A 23,646-nucleotide genomic window follows, 5' to 3' on the forward strand; every position below is an offset into this window, starting at 1 on the left:
GAACAACAGCAAACATACTTGAATATTTTAGTACTCGATTTGTTTAGCATATGTATTATCTCCGACTATATAAAATATGCGTACTATATTTATATTTTAAATCCAGTGTTTTATTTCACCTTGAACTGTGTGCAGAATATTTTGGCCTCGACTGTTAATCGGGTTGGAACTACACAGTACGGCTTTAGTACGGCTTAGTACGGCTTTTTATATATGTATGTAAGTGGCTCGTGTGGGGATAGTATTTGATAATCCGCTAAATACATGGCTGTTGATTAGTATTCCGCTTCAGCTTTTTCTATTATTTGCTTATTTTACTAGTTTCTGCATCTTTTTATGCACGAAACTGAAGTATACACAATATTTTAACCTTGACTGTTCAGCCAGAGCACGTTCCAAAGAGTTGACATACATACATATGTACATATGTACATATATTTATGAAAAATGGCTAGTATGAGTGAAGCCTCCATATTAAACATATTATATTTGCACCTTCCCCTCCATTATTAAATCTTGAACCATTTGTTGCTATTTTAATACTTTGTCAAATTCCTCCCTTCCCCCAGCAGAGTTATAGGGCCGGCATTAGTTGCTATGGCAGCTGGGGCGTAGAAGACCCAATGCGCCCTTTGATATTTATTTGTATGGTTTTTTTGTACAGTCCAAAAGATTGGAAACCTCTAAGTAACATTTGTTTGGATTTTGGCGCCCACAGCGATCGCCCCCACCCTCAAGCCGGCCCTTGCAGAGAGACAAACAAACGGTAAACAGAAAACAGCTGACCGCAACAGTGTTCTATAGTGTGAGAGTGGGAGAGAATGAAAATTCACATAAGATAAGCAACAAAGTGGCAAATAGTTGCCAGCACAAGCGAATAAAAGGAAGAGCAGAAAAGAAAACAGAAAATATTCCAAAAGCAGGGGAAAACAACAAAACGAAAGCGGAAAAACTCAGATTCTCACGTATCAGAGACTGTCAAATACAAACTGCACAAGGCAAGTAAATGTAAAAGTGTTCCGATATAAAGCGACGACCGCACCGCTGTACTAGTAACGCCAGTCACGTAGGCCAAGAACCATGTTTGCCGGCAAGGAGGAGAACGAGAACGAGTGCCAGAGCCGACCGGAGCAGCCCCGCGTGTTGGTCAAATGCGGGGGCTTCTCTTCCCAATTGGCGCACAATGTGGACGAAAAGGTTGACGGTGACCCGTTATGGGGCTCGCGTTTCGATGCCACCAATCCGCAGGCTGTGATCAAGACGCACCTGGACTTTTTGCGCAGTGGCGCTGATATCATATTAACCAACACCTACCAGTCCAGCGTGGAGGGATTTATGAAATATCTGGCACTGACGCGGGAGCAGAGTGTGGCCCTGATAGAGAAGAGCGTGTACCTGACGCAACAGGCCAAGGCGCAATATCTGAAGGAGTTGCTGCAGTCGGGCGGAAACATTAAACCTCATTTCCCTTTGATCTTGGCCTCGATTGGACCATATGGTGCGCATTTGCATGATGGTTCGGAGTATTCGGGCAGCTATGCGGATAAGATAAGCAAGGAGAAGCTCCAGGACTGGCATCGCACACGAATTGAGACCTGCCTGCGGGCCGGAGTCGATGGCTTGGCCGTGGAGACGCTACCGTGCCAGCTGGAGGCACTGGCAATCACTGAAAGCATTCTCGAGAACTATACAAATGTCAAGTTTTGGGTTTCCTTTCAGTGCAAGGTAAGTGGTGGTACTTTGAAATGTTTCATTGATTTCTCACCCGATTTAATGTTTACAGGACGACACCAGTCTGGCAGATGGTGAATCTTTTGCAGAATCTGCTCTATCCGTCTGGCAAATGGTGAAGTCCCACAAGGCACAGACCCGACTCCTGGCCATCGGAGTTAATTGTGTTAATCCCACGTTTGTGACGCCCCTGCTAAAATCTCTGAATTCGGCCGCAGGCACGGATCGCATTCCCCTGGTTGTCTACAGCAATCGTGGAGAAATTTACGATAGTGTACGCGGCGAATGGACGGGCACAGGAGAAGATGTGGCCAAATTTGTGCCCGAATGGGTCCGGCTGGGTGCACGCATTGTGGGCGGCTGTTGCCGTGTCTATCCGGACGATGTGCTCAAGATCCGTAAGTGCGTTGATAGTCTCAACATCGGCTACAGCACAGAGCAATCTCCGCAATCGCACATTGCTTAAATTGATAGTTGACTTTTGTTGTTAATGCGAAAAGTGGTTTCATGTTACTAGACCTAGACCTATTTAGTTTGCTAAATACATATATTTTGTATACTAAGTATGTACTCGGTCGATGTTGTGCCTAATCAGCAATGTACGGAGAGTGTAGACAGAAAGCGAGCGCGAGTGCGAGTCCGAGACGACGACGACGACAGATTTATGGAATTTAAAGGTACACAATCGTGAATTGAATGGGTAGTACACTGGTTGTCACCCAGTCTAAAATTGCAAGATTTCGACTATTTATAATTTAAGTATTATTTCTTTTTGACCTAATTATGTTACCTACACCAAGTATGGCTTTACTATTTCTTTACCAAACAAAATATGAATTTCAATATCTTTTTTTTTTGCCAAATTTAACAAATGAAATGAATTTTTTAGTCATATAAGAATAATTTGTAAACATCTCACTTCAGTTCATGTCTTATTAATAAAAATGTTTAAATCATCAATGGAATGACTAAAGAAATTAAAGTTGAAGAGATAATTGATAAGAGAATATTCGGGGACATTCTCTTCTGCACATTTTGCTTGTGCATCTGGCTGTTTTCGGGGTTCAAAGCATTAAAACCAAAAAATTCAAAAGTAAATTCACTTAATATTCGAATTCGAAATGTATATATTGAAAATTTTGTGATCTACATAGGCGATCCTTTTGAAGTCCATCCTCAGTTCATGGAGTTTTGAAATTATATCCGGTGTCGATGTGGAGCTCGTCTAACTTCTACACTGTTGGTGCTCCGGAAGTCCATCTGGGCGTAGGGTCGCCAGGAAGCCCACTTTCCAATTCGATGGCTCATTCATTGCCAAGAAGGTCTAGATATGCAGGACAGTGACAATCCCGTCGGGTGTGCGCGGCATGGGGCAGCCCCTGAACATCCTGCGCTATGCTAGTGTAGAAAACTCCATTCCCAGACGGGAACAGAAGGGTCAAGAGGCTCAAATACCTACAACTTGTTCAGCGCTTTCTACTGGATAACATGAAACTCTTCCATGGCATGGGCAATACCAAGTTTCACTAGGTGACACCCCAACTCCTGGCAGTTGACGTCAGCACTGTTGTTGTTGTTGATGATGATGAAGCACCTCTTGAACGGTTGCCCCCCTCCTGTCTCCGAATGGAGACAACAAACTATCCGGGAGAAAATTTAAAGTTGATAATAGAATGCTTCTAAATTTAGTAATTCAAATTGTGACTACTTTGTCCCACATGTGTCTGGGATATACCCTCTGGTACCCTGTGATCCAGGGGCAGAGCCAACAAACAAGATGTGACTGATCAATCCGGCACCAACTGGTGCTCGATTGTCCAAAGGTTATCGAGGAAGAGTCGCCAGGCAAGATGCCAGGCAGACCGCTTGCGGTCGTGTCCTATCTCTAGCAGAGACCACGCACTGTGACGATTTCATCAGCCTTGTTCGGGAGGAGGTGTCTACCCCGGGGATCGCGGATCGGAACGTTCTCTGGACTGTTGTCTGGCAGCTGTGGCTGTGCACCCGGTGCCGGCAGCGCCTTATCAACCCCAAGCACTGGCCCACCAGTCCAGTGTACTCGTAGCTCCAGACCTAGCGCATAAAGACACAAACATACATACATGTACATGTATATGTATGTGTATGTTTATTATTATATTTTTTTTGTTTTGTGTATTTTGCTATGTATTTTATTTATTTATTATTTTTTGCTTCTGATAAGCGACAGCTGAGCCAGCGTACGGGGCAGCGGGTGCCAGGCTATAAAAGCTTCTAGCTGTCGCTGTAAAACACTTAAACGCTCGACGAACACACAGTGGAATAGATCATATCCATAGTTTGTACAGACGATCAAAACAAAGGCTAAAAACTTGATTACCGGCCAGTCACATAGAGCCAGACAGCAGCGACTTATCTAATAAAGTTGTTATTGAATTGAGACATTTACAAGATCTCCATAAATACGATTTCAAGGTGAGTGAGTGTGTGGGACAATGTTGCGGGCTTAGATGCCATATCACTTGAAAACAAACAGCTGCCTGCTGACTGCTAATTAATAAATTAGGTTTTTTATGCACTTAGTTTCCACAAAGTTCGTTGAACTCAAAATTCTACTTGAGCGATAAGTACAGTCGCCGCCGTTGATGTAACGGAAGTGTTTGTTTGGTGAATTATTACGGGAGTGTGGCAACGCCTGCAGATATTTTTATGCCGTTACCCCATTAACCCATTAACTGTTTCACTTAGTGCTGAAGATTATGACTGGTCTTTCTGCTGCACTAAAATAAATTGAGTTCTAGTCCCTGAAAACCATAAATCCTTCTGCGAAACGCTCTGCAAGGGGTATCAATCCAGCATTTTTTTTCTTCTTACTAAATTGTCGCTGCTCTTAATCTTAATTGATTGACCAGGCGGTCGGCCCCTAGCAGATGTCAAGGCTCACATAACTAAGCTGCCCCCCGCTCACAGCTGTGTCCAGCTGCAGCTTCTGCTGATTGCAGTGACGCTTTAAGATGGCTGGGTCTACTGGTTCTCTACTTCTTATCAGTAAAACACTAACGAGATTAAGCATCATCCCACCCCTTCCCTTCCCACTGCCTTTCAGCTACATCCAAACATGGGTTTGACGCGCGTACTGGTGAAAGACGGCGGTTTTGGCACACAGATGACCGTACATGTGGGCAACTCTGTGGACGGGGATCCGTTGTGGAGTGCCCGCTTCAATGCCACCAATCCGGCAGCCATCATTAACACCCACCTGGATTTCCTGCAGAGTAAGTCAAGCCACCCACCATCCCCATTCAATTAGCAACAAGATTTCATTTTTGTAATGGCTAAAACAGATGGGGCTGATATCATATTGACGAACACTTATCAGGCCAGTGTCGAGGGTTACATGGAGTATTTGGAGCTGGACGAGGAGCAGAGCATCGAGCTGATAAGAAACACGGTTCGTCTGGCGCACATAGCCAAGGAAAAATATCTGACGGAGTGTTATCAGGCCCAGCTGACGATTCCAGAAGGTACAAACACGAAGCACACTCCAGGCCCTTAATTGTTTGTGTGCTAATTTATTGTGCATTTCCCCCCTCAGGTTATCCGCTGATAATTGCCTCGATTGGACCGTTTGGCGCCCACCTTCACGATGGCTCCGAGTACACCGGCAGCTATGCCGATTATGTGCCAGCTAAGACCATCACAGACTGGCACCGCATTCGGATCGAAGCTTGTCTGGAGGCGGGAGTCGATGCCCTGGCCATTGAGACGATTCCGTGCCAAATGGAGGCGGAAGCGCTGGTGGAAATGCTTTGCGATGACTATCCGGACGTCAAGTTCTGGGTGGCATTCCAATGCAAGGATGAGAGCTCTCTGGCGCACGGTGAGACCTTTGCAGATGCGGCAAATGCCATCTGGGATTTGCTGGCCGAGCGTAATGCCCAGGACAAGTGCCTCGCTGTGGGCGTCAACTGTGTGCATCCCAAATTTGTGACATCTCTGTTCAAGAGCCTGAATGGCGACCGCAACGGGGAAGAGCAAATCCCGCTGGTGGTTTATCCCAACAGTGGGGAGGTCTACGATGTCGTCAAGGGCTGGGAGGGCAGGGAGCATTGTGTGCCACTCGCCAATTACGTGCCGGAGTGGGCGCAGCTGGGTGCCAAGATTATTGGCGGCTGCTGTCGCACCTACGCCAGGGATATTCGCCACATTGGCGAGGCCATTCGCAACTGGAACAAACTGAAGAAGGTCGCTTAAAGGGCGAAAGAACCTCGGGATCTCAGTAATTGTACCGATCAAAATGCATTTGAATTAGTTGTGTATATATACGTAATTAGCTATTAAGTTAGATTTATATATTTTGAATATAAAATCCAAAAAGACAAACTGTAGCGCCTTTTAAATCGGTTAATAAATCGAACTTCGATCGGTTCTGACAGTTCCATTCCAACCTCCGTTACGTTTTATACTTATTTACTTTTTCAGCATTTTAGCTTGCATAAAAGAAAGTCAGGAAAACCAGAAAATTTTGTGTAAAATTTGTGCTGGGAGAATAGCTGCTAATATTAATCATAATTATATTATTTCATCGAAATTATGAAAATGAGTACGTATATTTCGGTATATCCATGAGGGTCATGCGGTATATATTATCGATAAATCGGCGGTCACACTGCAAGTGACAGCAAAATTTGCAAAATTTTATTAATTAAATTGTTTAAAACAAAACGAAACTAAAACACACAATATGCTGATCAAAGTCAAGGTAAGTCTGTGCACTCGGATTTCTGAATGAAGCCACTGGTGCCAGGGTGCACTTTGGAGCGTAGCGTCCATTGCTATGCGTCAGACAACAACAAAATGTGCAAAATGTGTATTTCTATGGATCCTCAATTGCAGACGCTGACCGGGAAGGAAATCGAGATCGATATTGAGCCCACAGATAAGGTGGACCGCATCAAAGAGCGTGTGGAGGAGAAGGAGGGCATACCGCCACAGCAACAGCGTCTAATCTTTTCCGGCAAACAAATGTGAGTGACCGGCAGAAAAGACATTCGGTCACTAAACTCTGCTTCATTTTTCCGTACACAGGAACGATGACAAGACTGCGGCTGACTACAAAGTTCAAGGTGGTTCGGTGCTGCATTTGGTGCTGGCTCTTCGCGGAGGCCGTGCCTAGTCCTCGGATATTGGTGAATCTTAGTAAATTTGGTTAAGAACTATTGCCACCTCGCCGGCGCGAGGCGAGCTTACATCTTTTTCTACAAGCCCACTCAAATAAATATGAATCGCCCATGAATCGGTATATAAATATATTAAAAATGCATTTATTCATGTGCTCTGTGTGGGCAGTATCTCAATATCATCAGTACATCAGTTCAGTTCTGTTTAACAAAACGTCCGACTAGCAAGTGATTCTTTGGCGTGCACTGTTCGGGCTTGAGACGGGTGAGTATCACCTGGTAGCCCGCCTCCTCCGACTGCAGCTTGCGGTCCGTGTCCACAATGGACATGCAATGCAGACCCTGCAATGTCGTCTCCGGCTTGCAATTGGTTGTGCCCATTTCATGGGCCTGGTCCGCTGTATGGGCTATATAGAGATAATCCTTTGTGCTTAGCACACGCTGTAAGCGTTCACTAAGCGGATAGGAAATGTGGGGCATGGGCTGCAACGATCCATAGCAGCAGGGGCAGCACACAAAATGAGCATTAACTCGGCGACACTGCTGCAGAACAATGTCGGTTGCCGTGCCGCAGGCGTGTAGCGAAGCTCCAATTTCGAATTTACCCACAAAATAATCAATGTTGCATTGATAGAAAACGCAGTTACTCAGTTCCAGCTCCAGGGCTCGCTTCTGGGCTTGAGCCAGCGAGAAAGACTTGTTCTCCATCACGATAATCGTGCAGAGCGGCAGCTTGAGGGCCAACAGTATGGCCAAGTGTCCCGTGCCGCTGCAAAAGTCTATAATGCGATCTCCTGGCTGTGCCAGAGACACCACCGCATTGGCCATGTTCTCCAGCTGCTGTCGCTTCCTTTCCAGTCGCTCTTGTGGCAGTGCCGAGCTCTTGGCATGCGTGGGCTCAATCAGCTGCCAGTCGATGACCCGCTGGCCATAAGTGTGCTCCGAATCGGTGCTGAACTGCAGTTGCAGTTCGGAAAGCTTCGTGAGCGCCAGATCTACCTCCGTCTGACTGGTGTAGATCCGATTGCGTGGCTTGTAGCGCTTGGGATCGGCCTTGTAGAGACTAGTGGCATCGCAGTCGGGTATAGCCAGGAGCTCCTCGCACTGCAACACGGACTGCGGCACGTATAGCTCGGCAAAGATCTTGGCACAAGTTCCGTCAAAGGAGTCAATCTAAAAAGTACACAAATGAGGAAACAGTTGGTTAATAATCCACTCCCAAGGGCTCCATTCACAAACCTCACTAAACCACGTGCTAGTCAGTGGAAAATGTGGCAACATTTGGCCACAGTGCTGGAAGACTATTCGTAGCAGGGGATACAAAATGAGATCTGCTATGGTGAAGCTTATGCCCTCGGCAAAACGATGCTCAATCAGCAGCTGCTCCTTGGGCGTACGTCCATCGATCTGAACACGATGTTTCCGCTTGATCTTGGCCCCGTTCTCCGTCTGATTGGCCTGCTCTCTGGCCTGCTTGTAGATGTTGTGCATGCGCACGGGCTGATTCATGTGCTGCTCAAAGCGTACCACTTCTTCGGGAACTGCCTCCAACAGAAGGCCATCATGCAGACGGGCCACAACGTCCACTACATCTACCTCGCAAAAGCGGGTCCAGATCGAGGCTTCCGAAGGAGCCAGCAGGCAGCTCTCCTTGAAGCCCAGTAGTTTGCGCAGTTCGGTATTCGGCTGTCGGGCAATAAGCTCCCTGCAAACCGCACAGGTCCCAGCTATGAAGGTGTTTCCATTCTTCTCATAGATGGGCAGCCGGAGATCCCGAATAGCTGGCAGCTTGGCCGCCTCTCGGCATGTTATACGCGTGTCGGTGAGCTCGCGTCGCAGCTGGGAACTGCGTAAGGCTATCTTACCACTCTGTATTTTAGTGGCCACAAAATTAACTTGGATATTCTTGGGATTGAGATAGCGATATGTGTATAGGGCTAAGAATGAAGACACGCTGGTGTAAATCGTTGTTTCGGCGTTCTGAGTGCTTATCTCAATTTCTAGGTACAGCTGATCCATAGTTTAATTAACTAATCATTTAAATAATTGAGAAAATAAAAAAAAACGGAACAGAACAGAAAAAATCAAATCAGCTGGGGGGCAAAAAAGACCAATCGATGGCGCTCTCGATAATCGGTTTTGCAGCCCTACCAGCACGCGCATGAAGCCGACAGATGCGATACTTTCTAAACCCAGAAGAGATGCCACTCACATTTAAAGCTGAATTTGTTTCAAAAATAGCTAAACACTTCAGCTATTGCCAAATTATACAGGTATTTATAGCTAAAAGTTCTAAATTTAACCTGAAACAAGCTAAAATAGCAGCACGGATTCGCAGGTCAACGTGTTGGTGCATTGCTTTGAATTTTGAATGTGTTTGTTCGTTTTTACTTGTTGTTGTTTTCAAGTCCCAATATATTGCTAGTAAGTTTTATCTCCTTGCTAATTAGTTACAGTCGCTGAGAAACACTGCAGCATGTGATGCCCGAATCTATAGGCCTTAAATGCATGCCACCCGCCTGCAACGCTTTACAATTTCAAGTTTAGTTGACCAGCGGTTCGAGCGGGAGACAGGTGTCGTCGTCGTCTGAGCGTTTATAGGCCAGCCCGTAATACTTGTATTAGTTATTTTGTATGTGTTTGATTAACAGTCAGCTGTGCATATTTACATTCATTATTTCTTTGTATATGTAGGGTGTGTGTTTGCATATTTGGTTTTTAATTACTCCCAATGTTCGTGTGTGTGTGTGTGTGTGTGTGTGTGTATTTGCGCGCCATCGCATGAGCAAGTAAACCGTAATTGAGTCAAGGCCGTTTATCCACTCCATTTGGACTGTAAATTAATTATCAAAATTCAATTACATTGGCTGTCAGTCATAGTTTTTCGAATAACGTTTTCGGAAAACAGTGAATCAGCCTATTGGCTGTGATTTTCGTTCCCAGTTACTTTGATCTTTAGGCATAGCACAAAATTACAACTGTAGAGTACTTAAAATTCGCTGATGGAATGTTTTACCCCAAGATTTATGGCCCTCATTGATACGGGACTTATGTGCCTTAGTACCTGTGTTTGTTTTACTAATCTAACGTTATCTGAAGTCCATCTATCAGATTTATCAGTCTATAATTGATATGCCTCAAGTTTTTTGGTTGTGGCGTTAAGTGAGTTTAATAGAAAGCGATCACGACTTGAAGTTTGTTTTTTTGGCCTGGTTGCGAAACGGCAGCGCAGATACGATGATAAGGCCCCCCCCACCTGAGTACAGTGCACTGGGCAAACAGACATCCATCTAGTGGTGCCGCAATCAAAGAGTAAACAGGGGGAGAAGGCTTTAAGAAATTGAGCAAATAACCAAATTAACGCTGGCACCCAGGCAGGGCACAGGCACAGCAAACACTCACACCCGTCCACTGACAAGACAGAATCAGAGACACACACAGAGATACACACACACTTGCGCAAGTCTAGCTAAAAAGATATGAAGAAGACGCTGCTGTTGTTGCTGCTGCTGCTGCTGCGGCAACGAACTCGTTCCAATTGAAACGAAACTGAAACCAACACACATCTCTCATTCCGCTCTGGAACGCGCAATCGAATACATTTTCGCATTCGTTTTCGTTTACTCTGATCCGTAATTGTTTTCTTTTTGTTTTTGCGTCTCCGATAAAGCAAGCAGCAAGCAGCACCCCGCCACCCAGAATGGAGCAGTGGAACAATGTGGAGCTGACGAACATGTCCAAAAAGTCGTACACCCTGAATCATGCCTATAATATGGCCGAAAAGCTCAACAACGAGAATGCTACTGTGACATCCAATGGCAATGGCAGCGACAGTGAACCAGCAAAGGAGCAAACAGAGAGCTTGCTCCTCAAGCCAGGCTCGGATGTGAAGCCAAAAGTGGAGCCGGACGATGTGGAGAACCTGCTGCGACGACTCTATGGCATTACAGTGAGCGACGTGAAGGAGATTCTGGCCTACGATGATCGCAACTTTTTGATCCATGAAGATAGGTAAGCGCCTAATGTCGCGGAAGTATATGGAAACGAGAAGGGACGTGTGAGACGCTTCTTACGCGTCACAACTTTTATACCCGGCACTCAGTACTACATCTGCAACTTAGCGGTTATTTGTCAGATTTTACATTTTTTTCTTCATCTGTCATCTACATCAACAACACTGCTCACGCCAACACGCTCCTTTAGCTCGCCACCCTCCCCTATAGACACACACTGCAGAGTCGCGGCAGAGGCATAGACAGAGGCAGATACAAAGGCAGAGACGTGTCAGGGGGAGAGGCCATAAACAGCGCGATGCAGAGTGTTAATGCTGCGGGACGGGGTGGGTTTGGCCACTGCAAATTAATTTCTTCATTGTGGCTTTAAAAATGATCCAATCGTATCCCAATTTGGTGATCTGATAGATATGGTCATTCCCTACGAAATGGCGTTTTTAGTTTTCTGCTATCTTCAAAATTGTAGATTTGGGAGGTTTTCGCCCTTTTGCGGAGGCGGAAGGGGGCGTGGCTCATTTTTGAAATACACTTGTAACAGTGTGAGCATACAGAAGTCTGGATGCAAAATTTGGTGGCTCTAGCTCTTATAGTCTCTGAGATCCAGGCGCTCATAAGGACGGACGGACGGACGGACGGACGGACGGACAGACAGACATGGCCCAATCGACTCGGCTATTGATGCTGATCAAGAATATATATACTTTATGGGGTCGGAAACGTTTCCTTCTGTGCGTTACATACAACCGTTATCCGCACAAATACAATATACCCTATTTACTCTTCGAGTACCGGGTATAAAAACGGCTTAAATCAAATCTAACGAGGAAAAACACACACAGGCCTATCAATCATTCTTTTGCCGACTTAAGTATAAATATAGCACATGCGGAGGAGAGGCTCTTGCCCGCCATGGGCAGTAGCCGCAGCTCGACTGATAAATGTTTACACTGGAGAGAGATTCAGGTCAAGGGGGGTCGCCGTCGTGTCATTCAGTGTGCAGGGGGGCATGGGCTGGCATGGCTGTAGCCATCTATTTATAACCATTTAATTAAAGTTGTTAGGTGCGGCAGTTGACTGTGACGCAGTACCCCCAACGGCAACCTTGCTCGCCAGCAGCATCCCATACCCATTGTTATCTTGATGGATGCTGTTGTCGTCGCTTCTTCGCTTTAATAAATTAGATTAGCTTACAAAACTACATAAGTGCAGAAAGGTGAACCGTCATTTAAGAACAGGCCTCTTTTGAAACCCGAACATGCTCAGTTTGGGTTGACTGGGACTCGAGGAGGAAAATTTGCTGTTCTTAGACTTGGATAAAGGCTTCTTGGCAGTTGTGTTGGCGGGCTTGGAGAGGCCCACACGTCGTTTGTTGGACACAAAGAAATTGCTGGATTGAACGCTGGCAACTTCCTGGCTGCTGGGGAGCGTTGCCTCCGAGCTGCAGCTGTCATCAGATACAAGATTGATGGTGCCCGAACAGGCAGGCTCACTTTTAAGTATTTCCAAGGATTTGACACCAATTTCCGCAGTGTCTTCGCTGTCTTCAAGCTGTAAAATCTCTAGTGATGGCTTCACTTCATTGCTGGAAGCATTCAGTGATGGCTTTTCATCCTCTTCGGAGAGCACCACATCCGTGGGGTCAGTAAATGCATTCGTTTTCGTTTCCAGTCTTAATTTCTTGTTGATTCCACTTGATCCCAACTCCTCTTCCTCTTTCGGCTGCTGGCCCAGCATTGTCTGTTCCGCTTGTGTGGCAAAAAAGCGACTGCGCACCTCCACCGGCTGCTCCTTGGCAAAGATGCTTCGCTTGAGGGAATTCACACGCGTCTCCTCAGCTACTCCACCCACAGGACTGCACTTCTTGGGGCTCAGCAGACGCAGCAGAGAACTATTCTCACACACCACAGGGGATCGCAGCAGTGGATCCTTGGCAAAGGGATTGTGGCGACTTCTCGTTTGTACCGGCGATGGCGGCGGTGTGCGCTCTCTATCCGTGGAGCCACCACCGCTGGGACTTCTTCTCCGCTTCGTTTTGAAGCTGTACATGGAGAAGACCTGCGCTTCCGTTTGCTTTGCCTGCTCCAGTCGCTCATTGGCCTGGATTTCCTCGTCTATCGTTTGGCCAACAAAATCCACCTTTTTGAAGAACAAAGCACAAGGAGATTGCACCTTTTCCGGCTGTTCCTTGACCGAATCTTGTCCATTTGTTAGCCAAATGCTTTTGTGCTTTGATCTTTTGGTATTTTTCGGAGCAGCTGGAAGCGCTTTCCCGGGCTCCCAGCTATCAAGTTTTTTGAGAGAAAAGGGATTCAAGTTCCCCAGAGCTAGATGCAGTGCCAGATGGCTATCTTCCTGCAAAGTGCCAGCATTGCTGCAGTAGCTTACATCTGTCGCGTACTCCTCCAGGGCACACAGTCGCTCCATGCGACGCAGCAGAGGGTTGTAGATGAACATGTGCTTGAAGGTGGCCTCCGCTTTCATAAAGTTCTCAATGTAGTCATCATCCACCTGGGAAAGACAGTCGCAATGTTACTCATTCTAATGAAATTCCTTAGCAGCTCTGACTCACCTCCAGTTTGCTCATATTGAGGTAGCTTGGTATCTTCTTCAATGCTATCCGCATGTCGTCTTGTTCCGTTTTCAGCATAAACTTGCAGGCCTTGGCCAGACCAATGCCCGGCAATGAGTCCAGATAATCACAGCCCGATAGTATGCACATGCGTCGAAACTTGTCGAATTGATACTGCTCCTGCCGGCAGCCCATGGCCAGGTAGAGCTTGTCCGCCTCCACCAGCAGACCGTTGCCATTTAGGTCCAGCTTGAAGATGACCTTCTTTGCGCCAAACAACGTCAAGTCCGAGTCCTCGGTGATGATGTACTGGGCAATGTCGGCCTTGTTGAGCCAGGCCATCTGGGCATCCGCCTCGTAGGGCGCCACAATGCAGTCCACATTGCGATTTCGGCACTCGCGTATCAGCCTGAGCGCCATCTCGTGGGTGACATCCACACAGCGACGCATTTGGGAGCGCGCCTCCTCCACACGGCCCAGGCGCAGCAGTTCTGCCGCCCGTTGCTTGCTCTGCTGCCGCGACTCCCGTCGCCGCTTCTCGGTCAAAGCCTTTGCCGGCAAGTGCTGACCATCGAAGACCAGTATCGGTTTGATGTCATACGAGAGCAGCATCTGTATGTACTTCAGACAGTACTGCACGTACTGATCACAGTCCTCGCCGCGGGCCAGCTTCTCCGCGCAACTAAAAACACCTTTGTGGAGCCAGCAGTAAGTGTCCACCGCGACAGTGCTGCCGCGTATGTCCTTCAGTTGCAGTTTCGACGATGCCTTCTCCAGAAATGGTATAAGGCCGGTAATACCCATGGTCGAGCATGCAGGCGGTCAATTAACAAAGATTAACAATGATAACGCAACTAACAAAAACTAAATCACAACACAACACACTGAGCGGCGCGAACTTATCGATAACCCGTGTGACCCTAAAACATAACATTACATTAAAGTGGTCACCCTGAGACAGAGAATTATTCTACCGCCAAAATGTGCGTTGGTGTTGCATAACTGCAAAATACTGATTTGCCATTCACACGAATTATACTCTCATCTCTTTCCAACACTCTACCAGGGACACAATCACAATTGACGAAATTATTTGTATTAAATTAAATTTTCAACGGCTTTATTCACTTTCAGCAATGTGAAGAATCCTCTGATTGTGTCCCACTGTCCCCATGGCTACGTCCTGAAGATAATGAACTCGTTGGACTCTAAGAACGAAAAAATTGTGGATGCACAGAATCAAGTGATGCTTTATCTATGTAAATACTCATTAACTTTATTCTTATATTTATTCAGCTGAACTCAATAATCTTATTTTTTTTTTATGCAGCTAAGCAACAAATAAAGTGCCCCCGTCCCATTGCCAATGCCAGCGGAAAGTATTACTCGGTGGAAAAGCTAAATGGCACAGCCCATGTGGTGCGCCTCTTGGAGTTCGTTCCTGGCCAAATATTCCGTGAAGTTCCAATCACAAATTACCTTTTGTTCCAAAGCGGGGAATACTTGGCGAAATTGGACCAAGCTCTCAAGGACTTCTCTCACGAAGCGTATGAAAACCACACGACAACATGGTTGCTGCAGAATGTACCGCGCGTGAGGGAGTTTCTGTTCGCCGTCAAGGATCAGGAGCGCAAGGAATTGTGTGAGGAGGTGATCGAAGCCTTCGAGTCGAAGGTATTGAGTGTGGTGTCCACCCTGGAGCATCAGGTCATCCACGGCGACTTCAATGAGTCGAATATTGTGGTTGAGCCTGCACCAAACCAGACGGACCACAACATCAAGGGCGTGATTGACTTTGGGGACACGAGCAAGTCGCCGCTTCTCTTCGAAGTTGGCATTGCCTTGACCTACATGATGCTAGAGGCGAAAGATCTGGCCAGCGGTGGTGTCTTCCTGGCCGGTTTTGCTAGCATAAAGCCCATCAGTAGCACAGAGCTGGGGTATCTAAAGTATTGTGTGGCTGCTCGTCTCGTCCAGAGCCTGGTGTTGGGCCTGTACACGCACAGCTTGCATCCCACCAACGATTACCTGCTGTCCACCCAACAAGCCGGCTGGCAGCTGCTCGAGAAGCTCTGGAGGGAGAGTTTCGACTCGGTGGACGAATTGTGGTCGACAGCCGGCCATCAGTACTTGACGCAAAGCAATAAATAAATTAAATAGAGAATACAAAATTGTCAATTAAATATTACTTTTATCCGATATATTATTATCATAATCTTTACAATAAAACTTGTTAAACAAATACAAATACATTGTGTGTAGTTATTTATTGCTTAGATGTTAGGTGTTTCGTTTTTGTTAATTTGGGTTCTCTAGAGTGGGGGTGGCAATTGCATGTTTCCAATCGATTTTCATTATTAAATTGAACTAATTAACGCTAATTACATTTGGATCCGATCATCGTTCGTATTCGTGTAAAAATATGTTTGAACAAAGTTCTTCCTGCCAATATACAATTTGTTCTCCCTACCCAGCGACTAACTAACTACCTCCTCCGTTGCTGACGCATCTACTTAAGGCTATAATTACACATAATTCTCCGCGCTTAACACCTATTTGAAATGTACAAAAAGAGTGCAGTGCAGTGCCCTCGCCGTTAGAGCACTGCCTGGGGATCTATCTGCGTTGCACAAGGTGTAGGCATGATGGATGGCTCTCCTCTTATCTCGTTGCCTCATAAGTAAACTCAAACAGAAGTCGTCTTGAACAAATGGTATATCTGGTGGGGTGACTGTTGTTGTTTAAACATGCTTTTTTTACAGCTTGCAAATCAAGATTTATTTGTTTTTTATATATTTTTTTATTTATTTTAGGTGTTTTTGTTTTTTTTTTGCCATTAAAAAGAATTTAATAAAGTAAAAAACAATACGTACATACTTCACACAATTTGTACAAATTCAAAAAAAAAAAATAAAAAAAAAATAAAAAAAAATTGTGGTATACATTAATAATAATTTTATCAGATATACCTGAGTAGAAAAAAAAAACGTGTTTCAACACACACACTCGCACACAATATATTACACAACATAAATACAGGGTTTAAAAAAAAAAATTCTTTTAATTATGGTCTAAAAAAAAAAACTGTGTTTAAAATTAAAAGTCTACAAATTTCATTTTTCTTTCAGTTATAGTCTAGGAAAAAAAATTGTTTTTTAAACTACAAAAAGTCTAAATATTTCATTTTGCTTTTATGCCAAAATTAGAGACCAGAACATGTCCTTGCTGTGGGTTTATCACTTGCGAAAAATCTGGATAAAGCTGAGATGTTGGAACCCGATCAAACTATTTTAATAATTAATGGGATTAATCAATTATGATACGCGTAAGTGTTAACATAATAATGTATTGAATAGGATTACGTTGTGAGGGCGCAGACATACAATCTAGCGGGGAAACTCTTTAGAGTTCCATATGGCATCGATTGCAGGGCCGGTAACTAAAATCTATTTTCAGTAGCTTAAATAAGATTTAAAAATAGCAAAAAAAAATATGTTTAAGGAAAAATAATAATAATTAATGTGTTTTACATAGGCAACGTCATTTTGGATCATGAAGCCCACCATGATCCACCTTTGGCACGCCACAACTACTACTACTCATCAACTCCAGAAGGGTCCTCTGGCCGGCTAACGTTTTCTCTGTCGCTTGCGCCGCTTGAGGAACACATACGAGGAATTCATCTCCTGATGCCTGGCTTCGGCTGCGGTGAGGGGTATCTTTTTGCTAGCTAACGTGGCCACCGGCACTGCCTCAGCCTTCGCCCGGGCAATGGCCGTCAGCGCTTTGACCGAGTCCAGCCATGGCAGGCTGAAATCCGATCTCGCCTCCATGTTGACAACATTCTCACCGAACGCTTGCACAGGGATTTCCGTGACAATCTCCACGCCTTCAATGTCCTCGGGCAGGGGGTAGAACGTGGACGTGGGCAGCGGATCGAGTTGGACCAACACCTCATCCTGATTGTGTCGCTGCCGCAAGGCTTCGCTCTTCATCTGCTCCCGCATGTAGCGCGCATCGCGACGCTTCCTTTCGATCTCGTCCTTTACATACTTTTCGTGCCGCTTCTCAAAGGCTTCGTCCGACACGTCTTCGATGTCCTTGTCGTCGGCGCTGTACGGTATGGGTGTATCCCGCCATTTGGGTATCTCCAGACTGGGATGATCCGACAGCAATTCATCAGCCTCCTCATCGAAGAACTCGTTATCGCGATGGAACTCCTGATCCTCCCAGGAGCGTGTCGTATACGGAAATAGGACAGTGCGATATCTGGATGTGGATTTGTGAGCATAGTTCTGGATTATCGTTCGGGCTGTGCTGGTGCTGGAAGTGGTGCTGCTGCTGCTGTTGCTGCTCATCGACACAGGTGTCAGTGGTGAAGCAATGCTTATGGCCGATTTATCCTTGTCCTTATCCTCTGTCTTGGATTGTGTTTCTGCGGGGGGTTCTAATATCAGATTTGTGCCCGTGGGCGGTGGCGTCGATGACGGTGTCTCTGGTGGCGTCGTTTCAGAGGCTGGTGGTGGTGTCGTTGACGTTGACGTTGATGTGGAAGTGGATGCATGCGCTATCGGGGGATAGATTAAACTCGTGCTGGCACTATTATCCTTGGGAGGTTTCTTGAGCATAACCAGCGGCTGTTGACTCTGTCGCCGTTGCTCCTTCTTCAAATGTTCCTGCAGCTTGCGACGCATTTCCTCCTCTAAACGGGCCACCTCCTTCTCCTTGTCCGTTTGCGGTTTGCTGTTGCTCATTAAGGAGGAATGGAATTTCATGTCATTAGAGATTCCATGCTGCTTGAGCTTCACCTGCAAAAGTTTTGGTTTCTTCTGCGGTGGTGCATCCGCTTCACGCAGCTCTGACTTGTCGTGAATCTCTTCTATGAGGTTGTAGGGGCGTTTCTTCGGCGACGAGTGATGATGATTCGCCACTGCATGGATCTTCCTGTCGTGATGTCTGTGTTCGCTCTTTGAGGGGCTCTTGCTCTTACTCTTCTTCCGCTTCTTCTTTTTCCTTTTGTGCTCTGATTCCGTGAATTTTACACTGTTCAGAGGTTCAAATCGAATGGTTAGATCCGGTGCTGTCATGCCACTGAGGAAATCATTCCCTGCCTTGTAGTATAACATAACTTCCTCGCTCAGGTTGAGAATCTCCTCCCTTTTGATTTCAGATTTGTCTTCTCCTGGTTCGGAGGCCTTGGCCTTGGGTAGAGCTGCCATTGGCGCGGGAGCTGCAGCTTGTGCAGGCGAAGCTACCCCAACTGTTGCTGTCTGACTCGTAGCTGCTGCTGCTTTCTTTGAAGGCGACACAACAGCAGAGTTTGCCTTTTGGGTAGCCTCCAGCAGAGATTTTTCCTTTGGTATAGCTGCCGATGCCACAGCAGACTTCTCCTTGGTTTGAGTGGTTGCTGCCACAACAGTCTGGGTCTTTGTCTTGGGCAGACAAAGCGTACCCGCTGCCACAATAGTGGACTTCTCCTTGTTAAAAGCCGTCACAGCCGTGGAGTTTGCCTTGGCAGGGCTTGCACCAGCACGAGCATGCCCCGCTGACGCCTTGAGAATCACCTTTGTCGCCTCGTTTACTCTTTCCAGCTTCTTTTCGAATGGCTCTTCCTTAGATTTTGGACGCTTATGCTTGGCGTCTATTGCAGCGGAGTTTGACTTTCGCGTATGTTCCTCAACAGCATATCTATCCTTGGTAGCAGACTTTTCCTTGTCTAAAGTTGATACGACAGCAGACTTTTCCTTGGGCATACCGGCAACAAGCGAAGAGTTTGCCTTGGGTAGAGCAACATCCACAACTGCGGATAACTCCTTTTCCTTTGTTGGAGCTGCCACGACCGTTGAGTTTGCTTTTGTTGGAGGTACTTCTGAAACGGCAGAGTTTGTCTTGGTTGGATGTGCTTGTGAAACTATCGACATCTCCTTATACGCTTCGGGTTTTTCCTTGCTCGAAACTGCTTCGACAGTGGAATTTGCCTTCTGTGGAGCTTCTACAAAAGCAGGCTTTTCCTTGGACGCTGCGACAGCCGATTTCTCCTTTGATAGAGCCGATGCTACAGTGGACTTTTCCATAAGCAGAGCTCCTACAGAAACACACGTTTCCTTAGGTACAGTCGCTTCGATAGAAGTCTTTTTCTTCGGTACAGTCTCTGCATCAATACTGGACTTCTTCCTCGGTACAGTCTCTGCATCAACACTGGACTTCTTTCTGGGTACAGTCTCTGCCTCAACATGGGACTTCTTCCTTGGTACAAGCTCTGCTTCAACATTGGACTTCTTCCTCGGCACAAGCTCTGCTTCAACATTGGACTTCTTCCTCGGCACAAGCTCTGCTTCGACAGTGGACTTCTTCCTCGGTACAGTATCTGCCTCAACACTGGACTTCTTCCTTGGTACAGTTGTTGATTCAAGAGTGGATTTCTTCCTCGGTACAGTCTCTGCCTCAGCACTGGACTTCTTTTTCGGTGCATTTGTTACTTCAACATTGGACTTCTTCCTCGGCACAAGCTCTGCTTCAACATTGGACTTCTTCCTCGGTACAGTCTCAGCCTCAACACTGGACTTCTTTCTCGGTACAGTCTCTGCTTCAACAGTGGATTTTATCCTCGGTACAGTCGCTGTTTCAACAGCAGACTTCTTCCTGGGTACAGTCTCCTCAACAGTGGATAAAGTTGCATCTGATGCAGAGGGTATTTCCGTGGGTTGAGTTGCTGCCTCAGAGAACCGTTCGCTATGTACAGTCGCCACCACTGTCAACTTTTTCATTGGTACAACCGTTGCTGTGGCAACCGACTCTTCCTTGACAGGAGCTGGAACTACAACAGACTCTTCCTTGGTTGGTGCAGGCTCTACAACAGACTCTTCCTTGGTTGGAGCTCCAACGAGAACAGAGTTCGTCTTGTGTTCAGCTTCCACGAGAGCAGAGTTTGCCTTGGTCGGCGTAGGAGCAGCAACAGCAACAGGATTGTGTGCGGTAGCAGGAACTGGAGCTGGAGTACTGGTATCACATGCTTTAGGCAGCATATGCTTGCTGATTGTCGTGGTTGTCACCTCCTCCGTTTTGATTTCAAATTCCACTCCAGCTTGCTCCACAACGGTCTCCTCCGTGTGCACTTCCACAGTCTGAACTTCCATTGTTTCCATGCCGACTCCAGCCTCCATTTCTACAGTCTCTAGTTCAACGGTCTCGGTCTCCACTTCCAAAGTCTCCACTTCGACCGTCTGTACTTCCACAGCATCCATTTCGGGTTCGGCAATGACGAGTTTCGGCTGCTGGCTGTCCTCCTCCTCCTCTTCCACTTCCAGCATCTGATGAGCCTCTGTATCCTTGTGTGAAAAAAGATCCGTTTTTAGCTGATGATTGGGTGTCGAATGGGCTGATGGCGCCATGCTCTTATGCTCCGGACTATCCATGGCGTGTATCTGAAGTAAAGAATTTGATTCCTTGAATCTGTAACCAAACATGGAGAATGCCAAAAGACTTACCTGATGATTGACCGTCTGCCAGAGACGGTCACCATCTTGATTGGGAGGCAAGGCATCTAAATTGTTAACATTTGTTTTCGAGGGCAGCTCATGCTCCTCCTCCTCGTCCTCTTCATTGTCCTCGCTATCATCGTCTTCATCTTCATCTTCACTCCCGCTCTCGCTCTCCTCGTCGCTGTCTTTATCTTCATCGTCGTCGTCGCTTTCATCATCATCATCATCCTCCTCCTCCTGCTGCTGCTGTTCGTCGTCGAAACATTCTTGATCCTCCAAATGGCCATTGTAGACTGTGGTCTGAACAATCTCCTCCACCGTTTCCACGCCCATCTCCTCCTCGGCGCCAAGAATTATCATTCCATCCGGCTGCTGCAGTTCTTCATGGAAAATGTTGTCTTCTTGGGCAATAACCACCTCCTCCATTTGGTCCAGTTGATCCATTTGATCCATTGCCACCTCCTCCGTTTCAATGATCTGTTGCTCAGCTTCGATCTCCTGCTGCAGATACATCTGCCCATCCTCCGTTTCAATCTCCTGCTGCAGTGACTCCACCTGCTGCATGTCCATCTCCTCCTGCGTATCAATTACCTGCTGCTGCTCCACCCTCTCCTCCTCTTCCGTTTCGATCACCTGCTGCTGTTCATCCTCCACTGGCAAAGGTTTCTCAACCTCCACCTCCACCTCCGGCTCTTTTTGTGTTTCAATGTGATGCTGTGCAGAGGATGTGAGGCTGGAGTCCTGGTTAACTCGATGCAGGAACATGGTGCTGACCTTCTTGCCATTGTACTCTCCTCTCGCTTTGCTCTCCACGGGCGCGGGAGTGCTGATGGGTGCCAACGGCGGCAGACTTACGACAGAAGTAACCAGCGAAGTTTTGGAGATGATTTTGTGCGGCGACTGAGGTTGGACTGATGGATGATGCTGCTGGTACTGCTGCAGACGATCACGTGGCGGTTGATTTTCCTCCTCCTGCTGCTGCTGATGCTCCCTCGATGGCCTGTGCTGTTCATCCCTCATGGGACGAGGCTGCTGCTGTTGCTCCTCTCTTATAAGTCGGGGCTGCTGTTGCTCCTGTCTTATAAGTCTGGGCTGCTGCTGCTGATCCCTTGCCAGCCTAGACTGCTGCTGCAGATCCTTCGAAAGCCTGCTCTGTAGTTCCTCCCTCACAAGCTCCTCTCTCATAAGACGATGCTGCGGCTGTGGCTCCTGCCTCACAGAACGTGGCTGTCGCTCCTCAATTGCTTGAGTGGGTTGCTGAGGCTCCACTCTCATAAGATGCGACTGCTGCTGCTGTTGTTGCTGCTGTTGGTGCTGCTGCTCCACTCTTATTATAGTGGGCTGCAGCTGCTGGTGCACTCTCAGGCGGGGCCTACGACGGGTCTCCTCTCTTACCAGCCTGGGTTGGCTTTCCGCCTGCTGTTGGTAAGGATAAGGCAGCTCTGCCTGTGGCAGATGATGCGCCGCCGCCGCTGCCAGCTCCAACTCCGTTTGTGTCTCCGCATTGCAGATAATTTTCTCCTGCATGGCAGGTGGCAGTGGATGATCGTCATCGTCATTGTTATCGTCGTCGCCAGGGGCTCCCCTCTTGTTCTTTCTTCTTAGCTGCTTTCGCAACTCCTCGATGGTGGCCTCCAGATGGACATTGACCAGCTTCAGGTCTTGGTTCTGCGAGAGTACAGTGTTCAGCTTGTCCGTTTGATCGTCCAGTTCCTTCTCCTTGGCCGCCAGGCTGTCCGTCTGCTCCTGCATCAGATTCAGATGGAGCACAATCATGCGCTTCAGATTGTTGTTCTCCACGATGAGGGTGACGACATCGGAGCCCGAGGAGTTGACCGAGGCGGGCGGCGCCATGGCGCCACCACCACCCCTGGGCATAGATGGCTCTGTAGATGTCTCTGGCGGTGGTGGCTTGTAGTAGCTACTGCCCTTGTTGATAGGCTTCTGATAGCTATGTTGCTTCTGATAGCCATGTTGCGGGCGCGAATAATTTTGGTTTTTCTGATGTTTTTTGTGGTAGTAGTCTCTATCACCGCCGCCCCCACCGCCAGGACCACCACCGCCTCCAATACCACCACCGATGCCGCCACGCGACTGGTGATGGTAGGGTGGATCCGAGTAGTTGGCCTTCTGCTTTGGCCATTTGAATCGCTTGTCCATTTCGAGTGTGTGGCTGCTGCTGCTCGGAAATTCTATCCGAATTTCATAGTTTGGTTTTGGGTTTTTGTTTTGTTTGCGTTTCTCGTCGCGCCACACCACGCCACACCGCGACAGCGCCGCAGCTGATACAGCAGAATGCGTAAATCTCAATTTCCACCACACTTAATTTTTTTTGCGTTCTCTCTGTCCTATCACATCGCCTTTTCCCAGAAAAACGTATTTGGCGTTAGTTTTGATGTATTTTTAGTTGCCGCAATATTGCACGTGGTGACACCATTTAGCTGGTTAGTTTGGTTACTTGTTTTTGTGTCCTTTACATGTTCTTCTCGCGTTTTTCACAATTATTTTGTAAATTTATCAAACTTCGCCCGAAAAATGCTGTGGAAGTATGGCGTTTGCGCGGTGTTGCCAGGCCAGCGCAAAGGCAGGGTTGCTGGACATTGCCACGCTGCCAACTGGCCGAAAGAAAACGCCGGGAAAGTAGATTTGCAGCTTTAAAACGGCATTAAAGATGTTTAATTAATTATTTATAC

General features: G+C 47.0%; 7 protein-coding genes across 16 annotated transcripts; 4 read left to right on the forward strand and 3 right to left on the reverse strand.

Moving 5' to 3' along the window:
- The first annotated feature begins 877 nt into the window (after positions 1-877).
- On the forward strand, positions 878-2,612 carry LOC117901523 (homocysteine S-methyltransferase 3). Its single transcript, XM_034812300.1, has 2 exons — positions 878-1,725; positions 1,784-2,612. Exons 1-2 carry the CDS (start codon positions 1,081-1,083, stop codon positions 2,195-2,197), a joined length of 1,059 nt encoding a protein of 352 aa, XP_034668191.1. The 5' UTR covers positions 878-1,080; the 3' UTR covers positions 2,198-2,612.
- Positions 2,613-4,042: 1,430 nt separating this feature from the next.
- LOC117902236 (homocysteine S-methyltransferase) lies at positions 4,043-6,081 on the forward strand. Its single transcript, XM_034813479.1, has 4 exons — positions 4,043-4,185; positions 4,817-4,985; positions 5,055-5,234; positions 5,306-6,081. The coding sequence occupies exons 2-4, from the start codon at positions 4,829-4,831 to the stop codon at positions 5,962-5,964; spliced, it is 996 nt and encodes a 331-aa protein (XP_034669370.1). The 5' UTR covers positions 4,043-4,185; positions 4,817-4,828; the 3' UTR covers positions 5,965-6,081.
- Positions 6,082-6,322: 241 nt separating this feature from the next.
- Positions 6,323-7,023, forward strand: LOC117902237 (NEDD8). The gene is made up of 3 exons (XM_034813480.1): positions 6,323-6,472; positions 6,607-6,737; positions 6,799-7,023. Exons 1-3 carry the CDS (start codon positions 6,455-6,457, stop codon positions 6,884-6,886), a joined length of 237 nt encoding a protein of 78 aa, XP_034669371.1. The 5' UTR covers positions 6,323-6,454; the 3' UTR covers positions 6,887-7,023.
- On the reverse strand, positions 7,015-8,983 carry LOC117902234 (glutathione S-transferase C-terminal domain-containing protein homolog). The gene is made up of 2 exons (XM_034813472.1): positions 8,130-8,983; positions 7,015-8,063 (listed from the first exon to the last, which is right to left on the reverse strand). The coding sequence occupies exons 1-2, from the start codon at positions 8,907-8,909 to the stop codon at positions 7,086-7,088; spliced, it is 1,758 nt and encodes a 585-aa protein (XP_034669363.1). The 5' UTR covers positions 8,910-8,983; the 3' UTR covers positions 7,015-7,085.
- Positions 8,984-9,406: 423 nt separating this feature from the next.
- On the forward strand, positions 9,407-15,722 carry LOC117902235 (hydroxylysine kinase). 5 transcript variants are annotated; one of them, XM_034813475.1, is made up of 4 exons: positions 9,407-9,522; positions 10,561-10,901; positions 14,607-14,731; positions 14,803-15,722. In XM_034813475.1, the coding sequence occupies exons 2-4, from the start codon at positions 10,591-10,593 to the stop codon at positions 15,621-15,623; spliced, it is 1,257 nt and encodes a 418-aa protein (XP_034669366.1). In that variant the 5' UTR covers positions 9,407-9,522; positions 10,561-10,590; the 3' UTR covers positions 15,624-15,722. The 5 variants fall into 5 exon arrangements, with proteins under 5 accessions (XP_034669366.1, XP_034669367.1, XP_034669364.1 ...); XM_034813476.1 differs by having other exon boundaries at positions 9,431-9,522; positions 10,568-10,901; XM_034813473.1 differs by having other exon boundaries at positions 9,432-9,526; positions 10,568-10,901.
- LOC117902232 (exonuclease 1) lies at positions 12,041-14,433 on the reverse strand. Of its 2 annotated transcripts, XM_034813471.1 has the most exons (3): positions 13,473-14,433; positions 12,475-13,411; positions 12,041-12,420 (listed from the first exon to the last, which is right to left on the reverse strand). In XM_034813471.1, exons 1-3 carry the CDS (start codon positions 14,274-14,276, stop codon positions 12,125-12,127), a joined length of 2,037 nt encoding a protein of 678 aa, XP_034669362.1. In that variant the 5' UTR covers positions 14,277-14,433; the 3' UTR covers positions 12,041-12,124. The 2 variants fall into 2 exon arrangements, with proteins under 2 accessions (XP_034669362.1, XP_034669361.1); XM_034813470.1 differs by having other exon boundaries at positions 12,041-13,411.
- A 907-nt stretch (positions 15,723-16,629) lies between the features above and the next one.
- On the reverse strand, positions 16,630-23,517 carry LOC117902231 (protein male-specific lethal-1). Of its 5 annotated transcripts, none has more exons than XM_034813467.1 (3): positions 20,960-23,517; positions 19,952-20,896; positions 16,630-19,915 (listed from the first exon to the last, which is right to left on the reverse strand). In XM_034813467.1, exons 1-3 carry the CDS (start codon positions 23,111-23,113, stop codon positions 17,102-17,104), a joined length of 5,913 nt encoding a protein of 1,970 aa, XP_034669358.1. In that variant the 5' UTR covers positions 23,114-23,517; the 3' UTR covers positions 16,630-17,101. The 5 variants fall into 5 exon arrangements, with proteins under 5 accessions (XP_034669358.1, XP_034669359.1, XP_034669357.1 ...); XM_034813468.1 differs by having other exon boundaries at positions 16,630-19,621; positions 19,658-20,896; XM_034813466.1 differs by having other exon boundaries at positions 16,630-19,544; positions 19,578-20,896.
- Positions 23,518-23,646: the final 129 nt, after the last annotated feature.

Source organism: Drosophila subobscura, chromosome U (assembly GCF_008121235.1).
Source record: "Drosophila subobscura isolate 14011-0131.10 chromosome U, UCBerk_Dsub_1.0, whole genome shotgun sequence".
Classification (NCBI taxonomy): Eukaryota; Metazoa; Arthropoda; class Insecta; order Diptera; family Drosophilidae; genus Drosophila; species Drosophila subobscura.